We start from the raw sequence: 17,021 nt of genomic DNA, 5'->3' as shown, positions 1-17,021 counted from the left end.
GAGGTAAAAAGGGGGGGAGTGTAACCAGTGTGAAATGGCTAGCTAGTTAGTGGGGTGTGTGCTAATAGTGTTTCAATCAGTGATGTCACTTACCTTGAAGTAGTTGTTTCCCTTGCTCTCCAAGGGCTGTGGCTTTTGTGGAGCGATGGGTAACAATGCTTTGAGAGTCGCTGTTGTCGATGTGTGCAGAGGGTTCGGGGCGAAGAGATGGACGGAAGCTAAACTGTTACATATAGAACATATAGAACTGCCTCTGCAACGCTGCAAGGCGAACACAGTGTTGCATTGGAAATTAATGTACTTCTGGTGTACCAAAATGTAATAACTCTGTCGGTGTGATCGAGGCATTAGGCTGTAGAAATTGCGGGCATGCTTCCATCCATCTCCTCGCCCCGAACCCTCTGCACACATCGACAACAGCGACTCTCGAAGCATTGTTACCCATACATGATAGTGGAAACAAATGGAGTTGGGTTGGATATATTAATGGTAGGCCACAGTATTTTTTATATATTTTTTAGCACATACCCCCCAAAAGGTCTGTGCACAGCCCTAGTGTGACATGTTGCCAAGACATAGTTACCTAGATTAGACATTGCAGAAAAGAGAGGTCTCTTGAAATGGAAAACCAGTTTTACTACATTCTTTGTCAAGTGAAATCTAAGAGCTGTGTTTTTAGACAGGGGTCAGTTTTAATGACTGGCTGCAGGGGCATCAGCTGGATTGCGTTCAGTACGTTTTTACGTTTTGAAACGTTCAAATTTAACGTAAATGGTGCGGTACTGATCGACCAGTTGAAAAACGGGGAGGGGTTGGGGAACGCTATCAGCATGGCCACTGCCCTTTAATTACGTCACTCACTGCGTCAAGACACACCTTGCCACACCCACCAAAACATACATCAAAGTATTTTCAATAACTTTTGGGGAAAACGTCTCGTTCAATACAAACTGTTCCGCAACGTATCAAACTTTCAAGCGAACTGAACGCACCATAGGATGCCTCAAGAGGTGTCAGGTTAGGAGAGGTTTTTGGGCGTAGCCACCTGTACAGGTACAAATACGGAAGTTCCCAACTACTAGATTTGACTCAGATATCAGTCAACAGCCAATGCTACCAAATCAATAGATCTGATTTGACTTCAACAGTCAGCTCATGGACATTGCAATGCAGCGTAACGCATTTTTTAGGAGCGCAAAAGGACTTCAGTAGGGCACATATGGCCGAACAGCTACCCGTATCGACTACTACTGCACCCAGAGCTTCACCTACTGACAAAATGTATTCAGGCGATTCCAAAGGAACCGTCCAGGGAGGAGGATTCGGCGAGCGCTCTGTCCCGGGAAGCACGGGGACGTTGAGCCCGAGCGTGGTCAACCAACTCTTGATGGAATTTCTGATGTACTTCGGGAGAGCGCTATTGGTCTTTTATCCTGTGTATTTGACAGGGTACCTCGGACTCAGCGTCATCTGGATCCTCTTGTGTATGATGCTGATCATTTGGTGGAAGAAAAACCGCAAGTGGAAAGATATCCGAATTGGAACGGCTATGAACTTTCTGGATAACGAAACACAAGTGATCCACAACGAGTTGAAAACCTTGAAAATGGCAACTTGGGTATGTATTGGTATGCTGTTGATGTAGACAGAGGTTGTTCCCCATATGTGGAAATAAAGTTATGTTACGTGGTACTCTGGGTGACATAAGATGAAAAATATGCACATACACTCACACACAAAATGAAATTTGTCCTGCTGGATCAGTAGGCGTTTCTACACATTTTACATAATGAATGAACTCATCTAGGCTACAGCTGTTCATGTCCTTGGGGGAGTTCATGTCTGGAAGGTTTTGTGTGACTTAAAGGAAACACAGCTAAAGCAAAGCACTCTTAAGAATAGAGCCTGCATAGGCCTATTTTAAACTTGTGTATGAGCATACAAATGACCCACTAAGACCAGATGCTCAGCACTAGCCTCCTTGTATGATTGTTATAGCAATATAGTGTTATAGTCAAACATGTAGAAGCGTCATTTGTCATCATCTTCCAGCCACTTTCTGCCTCAATAATAGTAAGACCTAACATTGCATTCCATTATTGGGAAATAACAAAGTAGTGGCAGTGGCTGTATTGTTTGGGAGTGTAATATGCAGTGAAGAAGCGTTCACCCCCTTTATTCTTTCTTGTGTTTGAATCAAGCTGTGGTTTATTGCCAAATTGCAGTGAATGTTGGGCCTCTGTGTTTTGCCAAAGGCAGTCGTAAGTGCCACATTGACTACTGTGTCCCCAAATAACTGTAGAGCAGTGTTCTTAATCCATTCCTGTGGACATATTAATATTTAGAGACATCATGGGAATATTTTTGGTGATTCGAAGTGTTGACGTCGTAGTTGTGTGATTATGTTGCAGGAGGTTTCACTCATCCATGCCTTACCACACCCATGCCTAATAGGAAACATTGACAAAGATAATAAAGTGCCCCTGCTGAGGCTGTTGTACATTTAGAATAGTATTTTGTGAACATGTTGAGTAAAGTTGAAGCAGTAGCTGTCATAGTTAAAACAATATAGTGGATATTTTGTATTTCACAATGTACCGGTTTTGTTTTTGTGCTTGTATTTGTTTTTGGGGGGTGTGACCTTCATCTCCTGCTCTCCCACAAGGTTTGGAATTACAATCACTTGATTAGTCATCAGGTCCTGCCTAACCAGTATTTTTTCCTTTCAATATCAAAACCCCACACTGTGGTAGATTAAGTCGACACAGTTCTATATTCAACCACTCTGACAGTAGCCTGGTCCCAGATCTGTTTGTGTGGTCTTGCCAACTCATATTCATTGTTTGGCATTACAATGGTCATAAGAGTTGGCAGTATGGCACAAACAGATCTGGTACCAGGCTACTCTGACACAAAAAAAAGGCAATGGAATGTAAAAAATATTAAAAAGGGAAGTTTACAGTGCCTTTAGAAAGTATTCACACCCCTTGACTTTTTCCACATTTTGTTATGTTATAGCCTGAAATAAAAATGGACTAAATATATATTTTTTCCTGTTGTCCTACAAACAATACCCCATAATGTCAGAGAAATTATGTATTTTAAAATGTTTACAAATGAATTAAAAATGAAAAGCTGAAATGTTTTGAGTCAATAAGTATTCAACCCCTTTATTACGGCAAGTCTAAATAAGTTCAGGACTAAAAAATTGCTTAACAAATCACATAATAAGTTACATGGACTCCCTCTGTGTGTAATAATAGTGTTTAACATTATTTTTTTTATTTACTAACTCATCTCTGTACCCCAAACATACAATTATCTGTAATGTCCCCCAGTCGATCACAGATTCAACCTCAAAGACCAATGAGGTTTTCCAATGCCTCGCAAGGGCACCTATTACTAGATGGGTAAAAATAAAGCAGATATTGAATATCCCTTTGAGCATGGTGACACCCAGTCACTACAAAGATACAGGTGCCCTTCCTAACTCAGTTGTCGGAGAGGAAGGAAACTGCTCAGGGATTTGCCCATGAGGCCAATGGTGACTAAATCAGTTAGAGCTTAATGGCTATGAGAGGAGAAGACTGAGGATGGAGCAAAATAACCTAATTGAAAGGGTGAAAAGAAGGAAGCCTGTACGGAAAAAAAATATTCCAAAACATGCATCATGTTTGCAACAAGGCACTAAAGTAATACTGAAAAAGAAAAAGTGGCAAATCAATACATTTTTGTCCTGAATGCAAAGTGTTATGTTTGGGGCAAATCCAATACAACACCTAAGTACCACTCTCCATATTTTTAAGCATAGTGGTGGCTGCATAATGTTTTTGGGTATGCCTGTAATCGTTAGGGTCTGGGGAGTTTTTCAGGATAAAAAATAAATGGAATGGAGCTAAGCACAAGCAAAATTCTAGAGGAAAACCTGGTTCAGCCTGCTTTCCAAGAGACACTGGGAGATTAATTTTCCACCAGACACTGGGAGATGAATTTACCTTTCAGCAGGACAAGAACCTAAAACACAAGGTCAAATCTACCCTGGAGTTGCTTACCAAGAAGACAGCGAATGTGGCTGAGTTATAGTTTTGACTTAAATCTGCTTGAAAATGGTTGTCTAGCAATGATCAACAACCAATTTTGCCTGAGCTTTTAGAATTTTTAAAATGATATGGAAATATTGTTCAATCCACCGTGTGCAAATATTTCTGAAAACATGTTTTCACTTTATTATTGGGTATTGTGTTAAGATGGGTAAGACAAAATATAATTAATCATTTTTGAATTCAGGCTTTAGCACAACAAAATGTAGAATAAGTCAAGGGGTATTAATACTTTCTGAAGGCACTATGTCAAATAAAATGTGCCTCTGATTGGTTTCTTTGTCTAATATGTCCATCTCCCTGCATACAATGTAGACCTATTCAAAGTTCAAAAGTAAGTCTATTAAATGAGGATGGGTCATCTTCATTATCTGGACTCCTGCCAACTCACAGAATCACAAGGGTTTGTGTCAATCAAACTCTCTTGTAAAGTTGTCTCTTCTCTTCCCAAAGGTACACTTTCCCGAAGTTGAGAAGGTTGACTGGCTCAACAAGGTAAAATGTTTTTTCCATTCATGCTGGTCACTCTTTGTCCGTTGTGCTGTTGTCACCTCAGCAATGGAGTTGGCCCGACAGCACAAAAGGATCTGTTTAGAGTAGTCTTGGGGAGGGTCTGGTCAATGTTTAAAGCAGTTCATGACATGTTGCCCACAACTCTTTCAAAACAACATTGTTTTCAATGACATATCACATACACAACCTCGCAAAGTTATGCTCTACATTTGTTTATTCACACAATGATTTGGTCATGCTGATCGCAACTAGTTCTCCTGTCGTTCTTTGGTCATATGTCTGTCTGTATGTCTTTAGATTTTGCTGCAGGCGTGGCCGTTCTTTGGCATGTTCATGGAGAAGCTCCTCAAAGAGAAGATCCAGCCATCCATCAGATTGTCCAGCCCATACCTCAAAACATTCACCTTCACAAAAGTCCACTTTGGTCATACAGTGAGAGAGCTTTTGTTGTGTTAGCATATCAAGTTTCACCTCGTGGTTCTAGGTTTGTATAAATTCTAGTACCTGGGGCCTCATTTATCAACCGTACTTAATTCCTCACGAAATGTTGGCGTACGTGGAGATCATAGGATTTGTATTCTCATCACATTTTTCTGATCAAAGCCACATGTAGCAAATAAGCGGTTACATTTTTTTGTTAACCAAATTTGAAACTTTCTCATTGACCTCCATACAAAAACTCCTTGCTTGGTGAGTGCAAAACGCTACCTGCTGGAGAAGATGGATTTTGTGGCCAGTTATCCCTCTCATTTCTCCTCTTCCTCTCTGCTAAACTTCAAAACCATTCGATTTTGGGATTGGGGTGAAATCCAAAATTGTGCTATATATTCATTGGTATTGTCATGGCTAATGTGTAAGCGATAAATATTAGTACATTACAAGCTCAAACACTTAATCCGCAAAAATGACAAGTTAATTACTGGGCGATAGGGTTTTTTTAGAACCTCAGTGCGGGGCCCACCCTAATCTGATAGTGGAAGTGGGGTGGTAGATGCCTAGTCTCCCTTATGGCTCAAATCAGGTGCCTACAGAGTATACACCATAGACATACATAATTTACACACATACACACACAGTACATACCCCATAGACATACATCATTCTCAAACACACACACACCCATAGAGAGAAGTCTGCTCAGACAGATCCAGCTCAGAAAGGCCCAGCTCATGACCCTTCATCAGCAGCAGATTTTAATTTAGAATGGAAAATGAATGTGTTTATGCAACATGTTAGTGCATCCCATCGATTCGTTCTCTAATCAAACCGAATCACACCAAATTGTTTCAAACTAAAACGTATTGTTCCTGAATCGTATCAGAGGCCATGCATGTCTCTTGATATGTATCGAATCATCTTGAAAGGGAATGATGCACATCCCTAATGAATGGTACGATTTGTTGTATAGTAGTGGGAATAAACCAATCAGGAGATAATTCGAATATGATTTACACAATGAAATATACATATTAAGCCTACACGTCCAGGTATGCAATCTCCTTGCTAACAGCAAAGGCATATTTTTATCATATTTTTCATATTTTTTTATTACCATTGTTATGTATTAATTCTGTGCATGTCAACAAACACCTCCATTTTCCCCAAAAAACTATATTTGCATGCAAAGCAATTTGTCAAATTCCCATACTATAAAACATTCTATTTTTGCTACTATTTAGAACACAAGTATGATTATTCGGACACAGCCAGCGTATATTTTTTGGTGCGCACGCACCTTAGATAAATTAGGCACCTGGTGATAAAATATATATATATTCTCTCCTAATTTCAGCCCCTCCGAATCACTGGACTTAAAGTGTACACCCATGAAGTGGACAAGAGGCAGGTGGTTATGGATCTGCACATAAGGTAGTAGTAGTAGTAGTAGTCAAAATCAAATCAATAACACAGTACAGCACAATAAAGACACAATGGCTAGTAGTACTGTAGTTAGTAGTACAGCAGAAGTAGTAGTTTTATTGTCCCAGAAAATCTATAACAAGGTACTGTAGGGGTCCGTTCTATGACTCCCTGTAAACTATTAGGGCTTTGGATTTAGCCTGGTCCCAGATATGTTTGTGCTGTTGACAGTGCTTTTTGCTTCACAGTTACGATGGGGATGTGGACATTGACACAGAGGTGAAGCCGCCCATCACTGCTGGGGTCAAAAGTATTCGGGTAGGCATCAGATGTTCTTGTGTGGCATCTAGCTTGGCTCCATGTCCTACTGGCACATACAACCATCCTATACTAGCCTAGGAAGACTGTGGTTCAAAATTGAACATTGTTATCATGGCCAACTAGGCAAACAGGTTGCGTCACATTATTCCTCTCACATCAAGCCGTGTGTTCAATTTGCATTGTGTGTAATTAGCTTTTTTGGTTTGCAGAGAAATTGCCCCTCTTGAGGAACTGTTTTAAAACTGGTTTTGATCTTTAAATTGATCTATATCAGCCCTTTTCTAATCATGTCAGAATGTTTTATTTTTCAGCTTCAAGGCATGTTGCGTGTCATTCTGGAACCTCTGATTGGAAATGCCCCGTTGGTGGGAGGAGTCACTATGTTCTTCATTCGTCGGCCGGTGGGTTCTGAAAGATGGCTCTGTTTGTTATTTAAACCTATGACACCCAGAGATGTGAAAAAAAAAAAAAAAAACTTTAGCTACCTTCGTTCACCCTCTATTAACCTTAATCTAACTAAATGTTATATATTTTTGTTTTCAGGAGGTCCAATGCTAGTAGTATAGGCTATAACTTTTTAAACCCTACCATGTCACTAATGAGTACGGGACCTGTTGTGCCCCACCAGGACATCGGCATCCTTGTGGTAGGATACTAAGAGTGATGAAATGTTTCATTTAAAGTTATCAAATTCGAAATGGTTTAATTTTCAGACCCTACAAATCAACTGGACAGGGTTGACCAACCTCCTAGACACTCCAGGTCTAAGGTAATGTTCATTCTTTTATACATTCTTTTTTATTTATTTTTTTACATACAAGTACAAAATATATTTTGCATTTTTTTCCTTGAAAAAGAGTTACAAATTCAGTATTTTTAGGTCAGAATCTATCAGTTTCAAAATCACTATTTCAGATTGAAGTGACTTCTGCCCTAACCCTTCACCTCCACAGTCACCTGTCTGAGCCAGCCATCATGGACATCATCGCTTCCCTTATGGTCCTGCCCAACCGCATGTGTATCCCCCTCATAGACCAGGTCAAAGTGGACCAGATGAGGTTCCCCCTGCCTCATGTGAGTACAGTAAACTGATACTCCACTGTGTTGAGACCTGTGTCAGTGCCAAGGGCCCAGTACAGTAGGTGTTCTGATCGGACAACACAGGAGGATGGATAGACACAATTTGAGTGTATGGCACATCTATGGCACAGTTCCAATGATTGGAAGTGGTTCCATTAAATTGTAATTTTCTATGAAATGTCAGAACAAGATTTGACACCAAACATTGGTTTAATGGGATCTTCAAATATTTCTATATCTCTAAAAATCTGTTAATCAAATCTGGTGTTGCTGGCTAACTTGTGTTCATATTTTGTGGGTCTAAAAATATGCTAGTTCTGTTAAATTTGTATTGTGGGTGTGTGCAGTAAGATCTTGTTGTGTTTTGTACTTTTTTTGTAACTACAGTATTTTGATGTTTTAGGGAGTTGTGAGGGTACACTTGCTGGAGGCCCGGGATCTGATAGCAAAGGACACTTATATGATGGGAATGGTGAAGGGCAAGTCTGACCCCTACGCGGTGCTTAGGGTCGGCAATATCCACTTCCAAAGCAAGACCATCCAGGAGAACCTGCACCCACGCTGGAACGAGGTTTATGAGGTAGGGACTCCTGAAAATCCTCCTACTGTAAAAGTAGTCACACACACTCACAATCGTGCAGTCAACCCACTCTCTCTCCCCTTTGTCTATACAAACTTATATAAAATATGTTTGAATATATGATTTCTTACTCTGTTGTTTTTTATCCCCTTTTTTGTCAACTCCAGTTTGTGGTACACGAGGCCCCTGGGCAGGAGTTAGAGGTGGATGTGTTTGACGAGGACACTGACAAGGATGACATCCTGGGAAAGTGAGGAAACCACTTACTATGTGCACGAGAATAGACACAACCTCCCCATTCTGATTTCTTATGCCCACTTGTCACTGACTGCTGACCCATGTCAAACATTCAGTAGTGCACAAGTAGGTTGTGGAATGTTCATATAGAAATATGTCATGTAGAACATATGCCTCTGACATGTAGAGTAAGGAATCATGCCGGCTCGATTCATGACGTTATCTATCTGCAATATTTTACACAACATTTGTGTGACAAAGCCTATTGAACATGTCCCTGGTTAGATACTTTGACCAATTGAGGGCTTATTTATCCATCGTAGGTTTCGCCTGGACTTTGGAGAAGTGAAGAAGGAAAAAGAGATGGATAAGGTGGGAAGGTCACATTGAATGTTTTAGTAGCGGGATAGGCAACTCAGGTTCTGCGTGGCCAAAATACTTTTGTTTTTCATTCTCTACCTCTAATCAACTGAGGTGAATGAACCTACATCAGCCAAGGTGATAATGGCTGGGGTCATTTTTGCTGTTCTCCAAATAGAGTTTTAAAGTTTTTAATTGTGTAGAAATGCAGTAAATGAAATTCAACTTTCAAAAAATGTCCAGGGAGGACCTCACTAACTCAAACCCTGGTTATGGCCCTGCACACAATGGAACACATTTTTAAAATGTGGATACAAATATAAATGATTGTTATTAGTTAAGGTAGTCTCCTGGTTTCAGTGTGTTTTCTACCTTTTGGTATCTAAAGAATGGAATGAGAAGACTCTCTGACCAATCAGTGATATAAATCAATGCATCAACTATCAGGTAGAAAAGAAAACTAACAGAACTTGTGGCCCTCCATGCCTGGAGTTGACTAGCCTTGTTTTGAAAGGTTCTGAGGGTGATAACATCTCGGTTCAGATGAATAAACTATTCCCATTTCGCTGTCATAGTGGTTCCCCCTGGATGATGTCTCGAGTGGAGAGGTTCATCTCAAACTGCAGTGGCTCTCTCTACAAACTGACCCGGGACTCCTTGTGGAGGTAAGCGCTCTTAAGCGGTTTATAACCACTCTTAAGCAGTTTTATAAGCATTCTTAAGCAGTTGAGCCGACTCACCCAAACCGTGTTGTGGAAGCTCTGATATGTCTTTTCATACTGCACAGCCCGGGTCGCTAAAGGAAAACAACAAATGTGCTTATTAACCGTATACAACCTTTGACGAATATTGTGTATTTCTTTTATTTTTCCGTTACAGACATCTGATGGCTGTGCTTGTGCTATGCTTGCTGTGTACCTAGACAATGCCTCAAATCTACCAGTAAGTACCTCTGTCAAGCCTGTACAGCCACGGAGACTCACATGTTAACTAGCACAAACAGTCTGCGATGTGAATATAAGATGCGAGAACCAAGTTTATTCAGTTATGAAAACATTAGTACACATTCTCTGAGCACAAACAAGACACTCTCCACTCAATCTGAATGCCCCAGGATGCCTTAGCACATGCTTATAACAAAGAGTTAGCAATTTTGCATAAACATCATGTGATAGGCCAATGACAATCAAATATAAATGTTACAATGTAATCCCCTTATTGAAGATGATCATCAACAGTACCATCATTCGTAACTCATCACAATTGACCCTGCGCAAAGATCTGTCTCAGAATTTTGGGCAACCATCACAGAGCTCCAATGGCTAACAACTGTCGTCGAGTCTGACACCTCGGACAAGCTCACATTTAAATTGCATGAAAGCCAGTGAGGGCTATGGCAAATACTGACAATTTTCTTCAAAAAATTCATGTTTAAATGGCTAAATAATTGAACAGTGCACCAGAAGTATTTGCTACTATGATTCCTGAAATGCAGAGCTTGTTGATGGAGTATTTTTCTAATCTGAAATTAGACCTTTGTTACGTTGTTTGCTAGCTCAGCTGGTTAACTGGCTCTGTTTCTCAAAATGAATGTTAGCTACCTAAGTTAGCAATGTTATGAATACAACTCCCATCTGCTGTCAGCATTAGGATACGATTTGAGCGCACTAGTTATCTCTAAAAGCTGTTATAGCTTTGACTGCATGCTGACAGTGAATTCAGAGCCATTCAGTGGCTAGCTACACTACAAACAGAGCTACACTACAAACAGAACATTACCAGGTTCCTGTGAAGCAATTGTAATGACAGTCAACCACAACATACCCCCTGCTAATCAGGAAACTATTGGGTGTCTGTGTTTTTAATTTCATTGTATATTAGAAACGCAGTTTGAAATCATTGTGAGGGGATTTCGCCAGTGATTGAATGGGTAATTGGGCTTCCCTGGAAAATGTGACCCATTTCAGGAAGCTAGGCGTATGTCACTCTCTTTTTATTTGTATTTTTTTTATATATAAGTACACAAGACGTCTTACTTAGTTAAAGTGGTTCCAGTCTGCCGTGAAACGTTGATCCATGTATACGGGTAAGAATCTAGCTACATTTTCAGAAATTATACATTTCTAATTTTGTCGGAAAGTCATTTTCATTTCAAGCTAAAGCGTACTGTTAGCTAGCTAGCAAACATTAGCTTGCTGGCTCGCTAGCTAACGTTACGTGTATGATCTGTGTAGTAATATTATTTCTATCTCAGAAACCCATTTGCATTGCCTAATGTTAGCTAGCTACCAAACGTTGAACCTAGTTGGTTAGCTTTAGCTACCTGCAGATTCATACTACTGCATTTCATGCATGTTTTTTTTAATGTATTATTATTTTGATTTTTTGATTTTTTTCTTCTTTTTTTTAATTTTGTTGAATTTTTTAAATTATTATTTTTTTTTAAATTCATTTTCATTTCATTCATGGTGGCTAGCTATGACAATCAGTTTGTACTGTTTGGGGGTGATTTTACAGCCATCTATTGTATTTCATGAACATGTGTACATGTCTAGACAATAGTGACCCATCTACTTAGTTAGATGTGGCTGGGGGTTATAGCATTTCTTTCACATGACCCATCAATTTAGACAAGTGTCTCGGGAAGCGTCATCTAATAATTATAAAAACATTTATCTGGATCCTTTCTATTTGTGTTTTTGCTACTATGCAAATATGCAAGTTTACCATTCCACTGTACTGTTTACAGCTGTATCAGGTGCATGTGACAAATACATTTTGATTGTATTTGATATAGTGTGTTAACCAGAGACTGTAATGTGAAGAACAACTTGACCTGCACCGAAGTCAGATTAGGATATAGGCCAAGGACTAGATAAAGTGTATTTTTATCTGGCGTTTTCCTTATTGTAGGTTACTTATTTCACAATTTTTAGTTTTGAAATCTTTGGTTGTTCACTACTCTACATTACTCTGTTTAGCACATGGCCTCACATGTGAATCCTTAAAGAGATGGGTGGGACTAAGGCTTAAGAGGGTGTGAACGATGCCGAATTGGTGTAGACAAAGAAGAGCTCTCCAGTAGGTGTACCAAAACATTCAAGGGCCATTTTCTAAAAAGTGGAGTTTATCAACTTTCAAAGCAGAATTACTTTCCCATTGTTCGTCAACTGCAGTGTATGATATACCATTTTGTAGCTCTGAGTCTTTACCTTTATCAACAACAAAAAACCAAACACAATTTCAAATTTTGCCACATAAGACCGAATCAAGGTGGTCGGTCAAATTTTGCAGATGTTGTCCAAGGTTGCAACAGTACCAAGAGGGGCGGGGCTTAGCGAAAAGTCAATTGTGCTTAAGTTTTCTGTCATAAAACGTGGCCTGCTGCATTGAACATTTTAGAGCTTTATTTTATCAAACCTAACGCAATGGTAAATATTAGCGCTGGCAATGGGGCTATGGGTCTGGGGGTGTGTAAGAAATATTGTTGCTATTTTCACTGCAGAAATTATGAGTTTATTAAATATCATAGGCTACAGTAACAAGTAATAGCAACATAACAAAACAGTCAACATTGTTGTACTTCTACACCTGCATTGTTTGCTGTTTGGGGTTTTAGGCTGGGTTTCTGTACAGCACTTTGAGATATCAGCTGATGTAAGAAGGGCTATATAAATACATTTGATTTGTAAATGGCTTCAACGAGTATAGGCCTTTACGCATCGCACTTTTCCTCAAATAAAAAATACTAGTTTCCCGTAATTTGTATGTGTGAAGCATGTTCTCAATAAGCAGGATGTAGCCTAGGCCTACCGTTCATATGGTGTTATAGGACAGAATAATTTCAATACAAGAGGCGCTCTTTGGAAATCAGGATGTATATAAACCGAATGGAGTAGCCAATGCACTGAACGTAGACCTATGTGAATTGTGAATAATGCAAAAGCATGATGGCAAAAGCCTCACGTGTAGACCATTTTAGAAACCTTTTATGGATAGCCTACTTGGCTAATGCATGGCTAGGATAAGAAAGACACCAGATTAATTGCTGTTGAACCATCTTTCATTATAGTAGGGTAGGGGTAGCCTGTAAGGGCTTTTTTTTTTCTTTATCAAATGAAATGGAAAACAAGCAATTGTTACAGGAAAATAACTTAAATGTTTCTAAATACCAGTGTCACCAGATCATGTCATCTCTCGTTCCATGATGGGCATATAACCTACATGGAGGGGTTTTTACACACATCCAAAATAATAACAGGAACTGGCTCAAATAATGTACAATAGCCTACATAGATAAGAAGGTGATACTCACAAACTTGATCTTTTAATAAAGCTTTGGTGATTTTAAGATGTATTTCAAAGCGGTCTCACGAGCCAAAGGACACACCTCAGATATGATCACTTCTCCCACCTCCGCACAGGCGTGCTCATGTAAGAAGTAAATTACCAATCCTGGCTCCAGGATTTGAAAACAGAAGAGTGCTGGCTTTAACAGGTCAAAATTGCAAAGTGTGCGCGTTTGACAACTGCTTAACGCCAGATGAAAATAGAGCCCTTAATGTATTATTTTGATACATGCACTACATTATTTGTTTTGCTCTATAGATGCTCTTCATTCTACTTTATTGCAGACATATGCCAGTACTTGTTTTTCTATCTGAAATATCTATTGTATACTATTAATATCAATTTATTTGCCTACCACAGAAAGACCACAGTGAGTTCAGCCACTTTAAAAAGGATGGGAAGCACACCAAAGATGCCAAGGTAAGAGTGACCACATGCATGGGTCGTATTTAGTAGGGCACATAAAGGACAACATTTTGAATCATTTTGCAATGGAAACGAAAATGTTTAGTTTCTTATTGGACATGTCCAGGTAGTCCCTCCCTGTTTGTCTGTTTTCCATTTGGTGCCTAATGAATATGACTTAGGCAGAGTTGAATGGCCTGCTACTGGTACTCCAGGGTTGTGTTCACTAGAAACCAAATGGAAGCGAACAGCAGAAAACATAACGAAACAGGGCGGGACCTACCTGAATTTGTCCAACAAACTCTTTTCTGTTTGGAGTAAACGGTTTCTGTTGTGCACAGTACCTGGTACAGCACTAGTGTTTCCTGTTTTTCTGGAGAAGGCAGGTCATGTGGGTGTGACATGTTGTATTCATTCCCATACCTGCTTTGTCTGCCCTGACTTGATCTTTTTGATTCTGCTTCCCCTCCTCTGCTCCCCCTCCTGGTCACTCTGTGACACTGCTGTGAGAATCTTCAGTTTTGCTGATGTCACTCTTCGGGCAAAGTGTTAAACACTGTCGTGGAAAATGCCTTTTGCATAAGTAAGGTCCCTTTCTGGACCGTAGGCAGCGAGTTCTGTCTTTGACCTGTGGTAATGCAGAACTCTCTCTGAAGGTTGGTTAGTGAGAGGACAATCTCCACTGTCTGTATGTTGTGATGATTAGTCTAGAGCTGCTCTCTCTAAAGCATGAAAACATTAACAAGCTGCCAGGTGTAGCACAGTTTCTATTATTTAATCTATGTTTGTGCATTAGTGTCCTTTTATACAGTATAGTGTAGATCCCCTTGTCAAAGAAGTATTGACATTTCCCTCTCTGAAGTCTGTTAACACTATAGGCTCCCCTCTCTAGGTCATATAGTGTGCTAGCAGCTAGTGTATGTGTATATACACAGAGAGCACCCTTTCTCTTATGAGCTGATGCATTCCTCTGTTTGCTCTGTTTGCTCAGCCTAGCTCATATTATTCTCATGTGAGTGGAATGCAGACTCAAGGCAACCTATATGGGAGCTGCCTGCAGGCAAACTAGAACATTCCAGAGCGCTCCGCCACTCATAAACCAGACATGTCAGACCTGGCTGAAGCTTGTTTACCTAACTTTTGTGAAATCTCTTGTATTTCCGCTGAGTGTTCCTGACATTGAAATCTCTGATTTGGAGTTGGACAAGTACAGGTCCTAAGTAATGAAGTGAATATTATGCAGGTTAATTTAAAAATACAGTGAGCTCTGAAAGTATTGGGACAGTGTTTTGGCTCTGTACTCCAGGACTTTGGATTTGAAATGATACAATTACTGAGGTTAAAGTGCAGACTGTCAGCTTTAATTTGAGGGTATTTAAAAATTACAGCACTTCTTATACATAGTCCCCCATTTTAGGGGACCAAAAGTATTGTGACAAATTCACTTATACTGTACAATATAAAAGTAGTCAAAGTTATTATTTTGTGTCCAATAGAATGGTAAATAATATATTGTGTTATTTTGGAGTCACTTTTATTGTGAATAGAATATGTTTCTAAACACTTCTACATTCATGTGGATGCTAGCATGGTTACGGATAATCCTGAATGAATCGTGAATAATGATTCATATCCCCCCCAAAATGCTAACAGCCCCTGTTATTATAATGGTGAGAGGTTAGCATGTCTTGGGGGTATGATATTTGTGCGTCTAACTTTCTCACTCATAATTTATTCATGATTCATTCAGGATTATCTGTAATCGTGGTAGCATCCACATTAATTTAGAAGTGTTTAGAACACAGGAGGCTGGTAGCACCTTAATTGGGGAGGACAGGCCCGTTGTAATGGCTGGAGCGGAATCAGTGGAATGGTATCAAATACGTCAAACACATGGTTCCCATGTGTTTGATGCCATTCCATTTGATCTGTCCCAGCCATTATTATGAGTTGTCCTCCACTGGTTTAGAAATATATTATAATTTACAATTAAACTGACACTATCATTTTTTACCATTCAATTCTATTGGGCACAAAATAATCTGAAACACAACCAAAATTTACAGCAAATGCACTTTAACCTCATTGTATCATTTTGATTCCAAAGTGCTAGAGTACAGAGCCATACCAATAAATACTTTTGGAGCTCACTGTACACTGACGCACGCACTTACTTACTCTGACACACTCATATCTGAGCCTCTTTTATATCAATGTTAATGTTCTTTTAATCTATAGTTCACAAGAAGACACAACAATCCAAACTCTTATGTGGAGTTCTCCATTGATGAACAGAATCAGAAAAGCAAGGTATGTTAATACTGTATGCTGCTGCATTGTAGGGATAGTCATGCCAGGTGGATGTGACTTCTATTAATTAAATATAGTATATCCCCCCCCCCACTGATACGTTTTTGTCCATTGTATCATTCAACATACTGTATCTGCCGTTAACCATTCTATATACAGGTAACTGCCAAAATAATGGAAATACTTTAGTAAATGAGGGATACAAAGTATATATTGAAAGCAGGTGCTTCCACACAGGTGTGGTTCCTGAGTTAATTAAGCAATTGACTTCCCATCATGCTTAGGGTCATGTATAAAAATGCTTGGCTACCATGCCTATGCCCCCATAGGATGACAATCCACATGCCATGAGTGGTCTCTGAATGGTTTGAAGAGCATGAAAATTATGTAAACCATATGTCATGCCCATCTCAGTCACCAGATCTCAACTTAATTGAACACTTATGGGAGATTCTGGAGCGGTGCCTGAGACAGCGTTTTCCACCACCATCAACAAAATTATGGAATTTCTCGAGGAAGAATGGTGTTGCATCCCTCCAATAGAGTTCCAGACACTTGTAGAATATATGCCAAGGTGCATTGAAGCAGTTATTGCTCATGGTGGTCCAACTCAGGAGACAATTTATGTTGGCGTTTCGTTTATTTTGGCAGTTACTTGTATCTTACAGGTAGGGCCCCTAAAATCCCCGAAATCCTGATTTGAAGGACTCAGAATTTCCTGCTTCTCCTATTCTGATTCCAGGAATCTTAAGACCTGGGTTTTCTGGGAAAACTTGGATTTTTTTTAAAGCTTACTGGAATTTAGCAATTTTGTAACAGATGTTTTCTTTGACCTTTTCTCAATTGGGTAAAAAATCTGTTCTCTCCTCAACTCCTCCTCTCCTCCGTGACCCGGAAACCAATAA

The 17,021-nt window shown here is 39.6% G+C and overlaps 1 protein-coding gene across 2 annotated transcripts in view; it reads left to right on the top strand.

Moving 5' to 3' along the window:
* The first annotated feature begins 902 nt into the window (after positions 1 to 902).
* Positions 903 to 17,021, top strand: part of esyt3 (extended synaptotagmin-like protein 3) — a 31,331-nt gene continuing 15,212 nt past the window's right edge. Inside the window, exons 1-15 of one of the 2 annotated variants that reach the window (XM_045704421.1) lie at positions 903 to 1,618; positions 4,554 to 4,595; positions 4,911 to 5,045; positions 6,406 to 6,482; positions 6,722 to 6,791; positions 7,106 to 7,195; positions 7,508 to 7,563; positions 7,748 to 7,868; positions 8,278 to 8,454; positions 8,622 to 8,704; positions 9,015 to 9,063; positions 9,627 to 9,716; positions 9,931 to 9,993; positions 13,762 to 13,821; positions 16,045 to 16,116. In XM_045704421.1, the coding sequence (XP_045560377.1) occupies positions 1,220 to 1,618; positions 4,554 to 4,595; positions 4,911 to 5,045; positions 6,406 to 6,482; positions 6,722 to 6,791; positions 7,106 to 7,195; positions 7,508 to 7,563; positions 7,748 to 7,868; positions 8,278 to 8,454; positions 8,622 to 8,704; positions 9,015 to 9,063; positions 9,627 to 9,716; positions 9,931 to 9,993; positions 13,762 to 13,821; positions 16,045 to 16,116 (1,584 nt within the window). In that variant the 5' untranslated portion in view covers positions 903 to 1,219. The remainder of the gene's footprint in view (positions 1,619 to 4,553; positions 4,596 to 4,910; positions 5,046 to 6,405; positions 6,483 to 6,721; positions 6,792 to 7,105; positions 7,196 to 7,507; positions 7,564 to 7,747; positions 7,869 to 8,277; positions 8,455 to 8,621; positions 8,705 to 9,014; positions 9,064 to 9,626; positions 9,717 to 9,930; positions 9,994 to 13,761; positions 13,822 to 16,044; positions 16,117 to 17,021) is intronic. The other variant, XM_045704422.1, reaches the window with a different exon arrangement.

The sequence above is a fragment of the Salmo salar genome, chromosome ssa21, assembly GCF_905237065.1.
Source record: "Salmo salar chromosome ssa21, Ssal_v3.1, whole genome shotgun sequence".
Lineage (NCBI taxonomy): Eukaryota > Metazoa > Chordata > Actinopteri > Salmoniformes > Salmonidae > Salmo > Salmo salar.
Note: the sequence above shows the minus strand (reverse complement) of the source record. Positions and strands in the feature narration are given on the sequence as shown.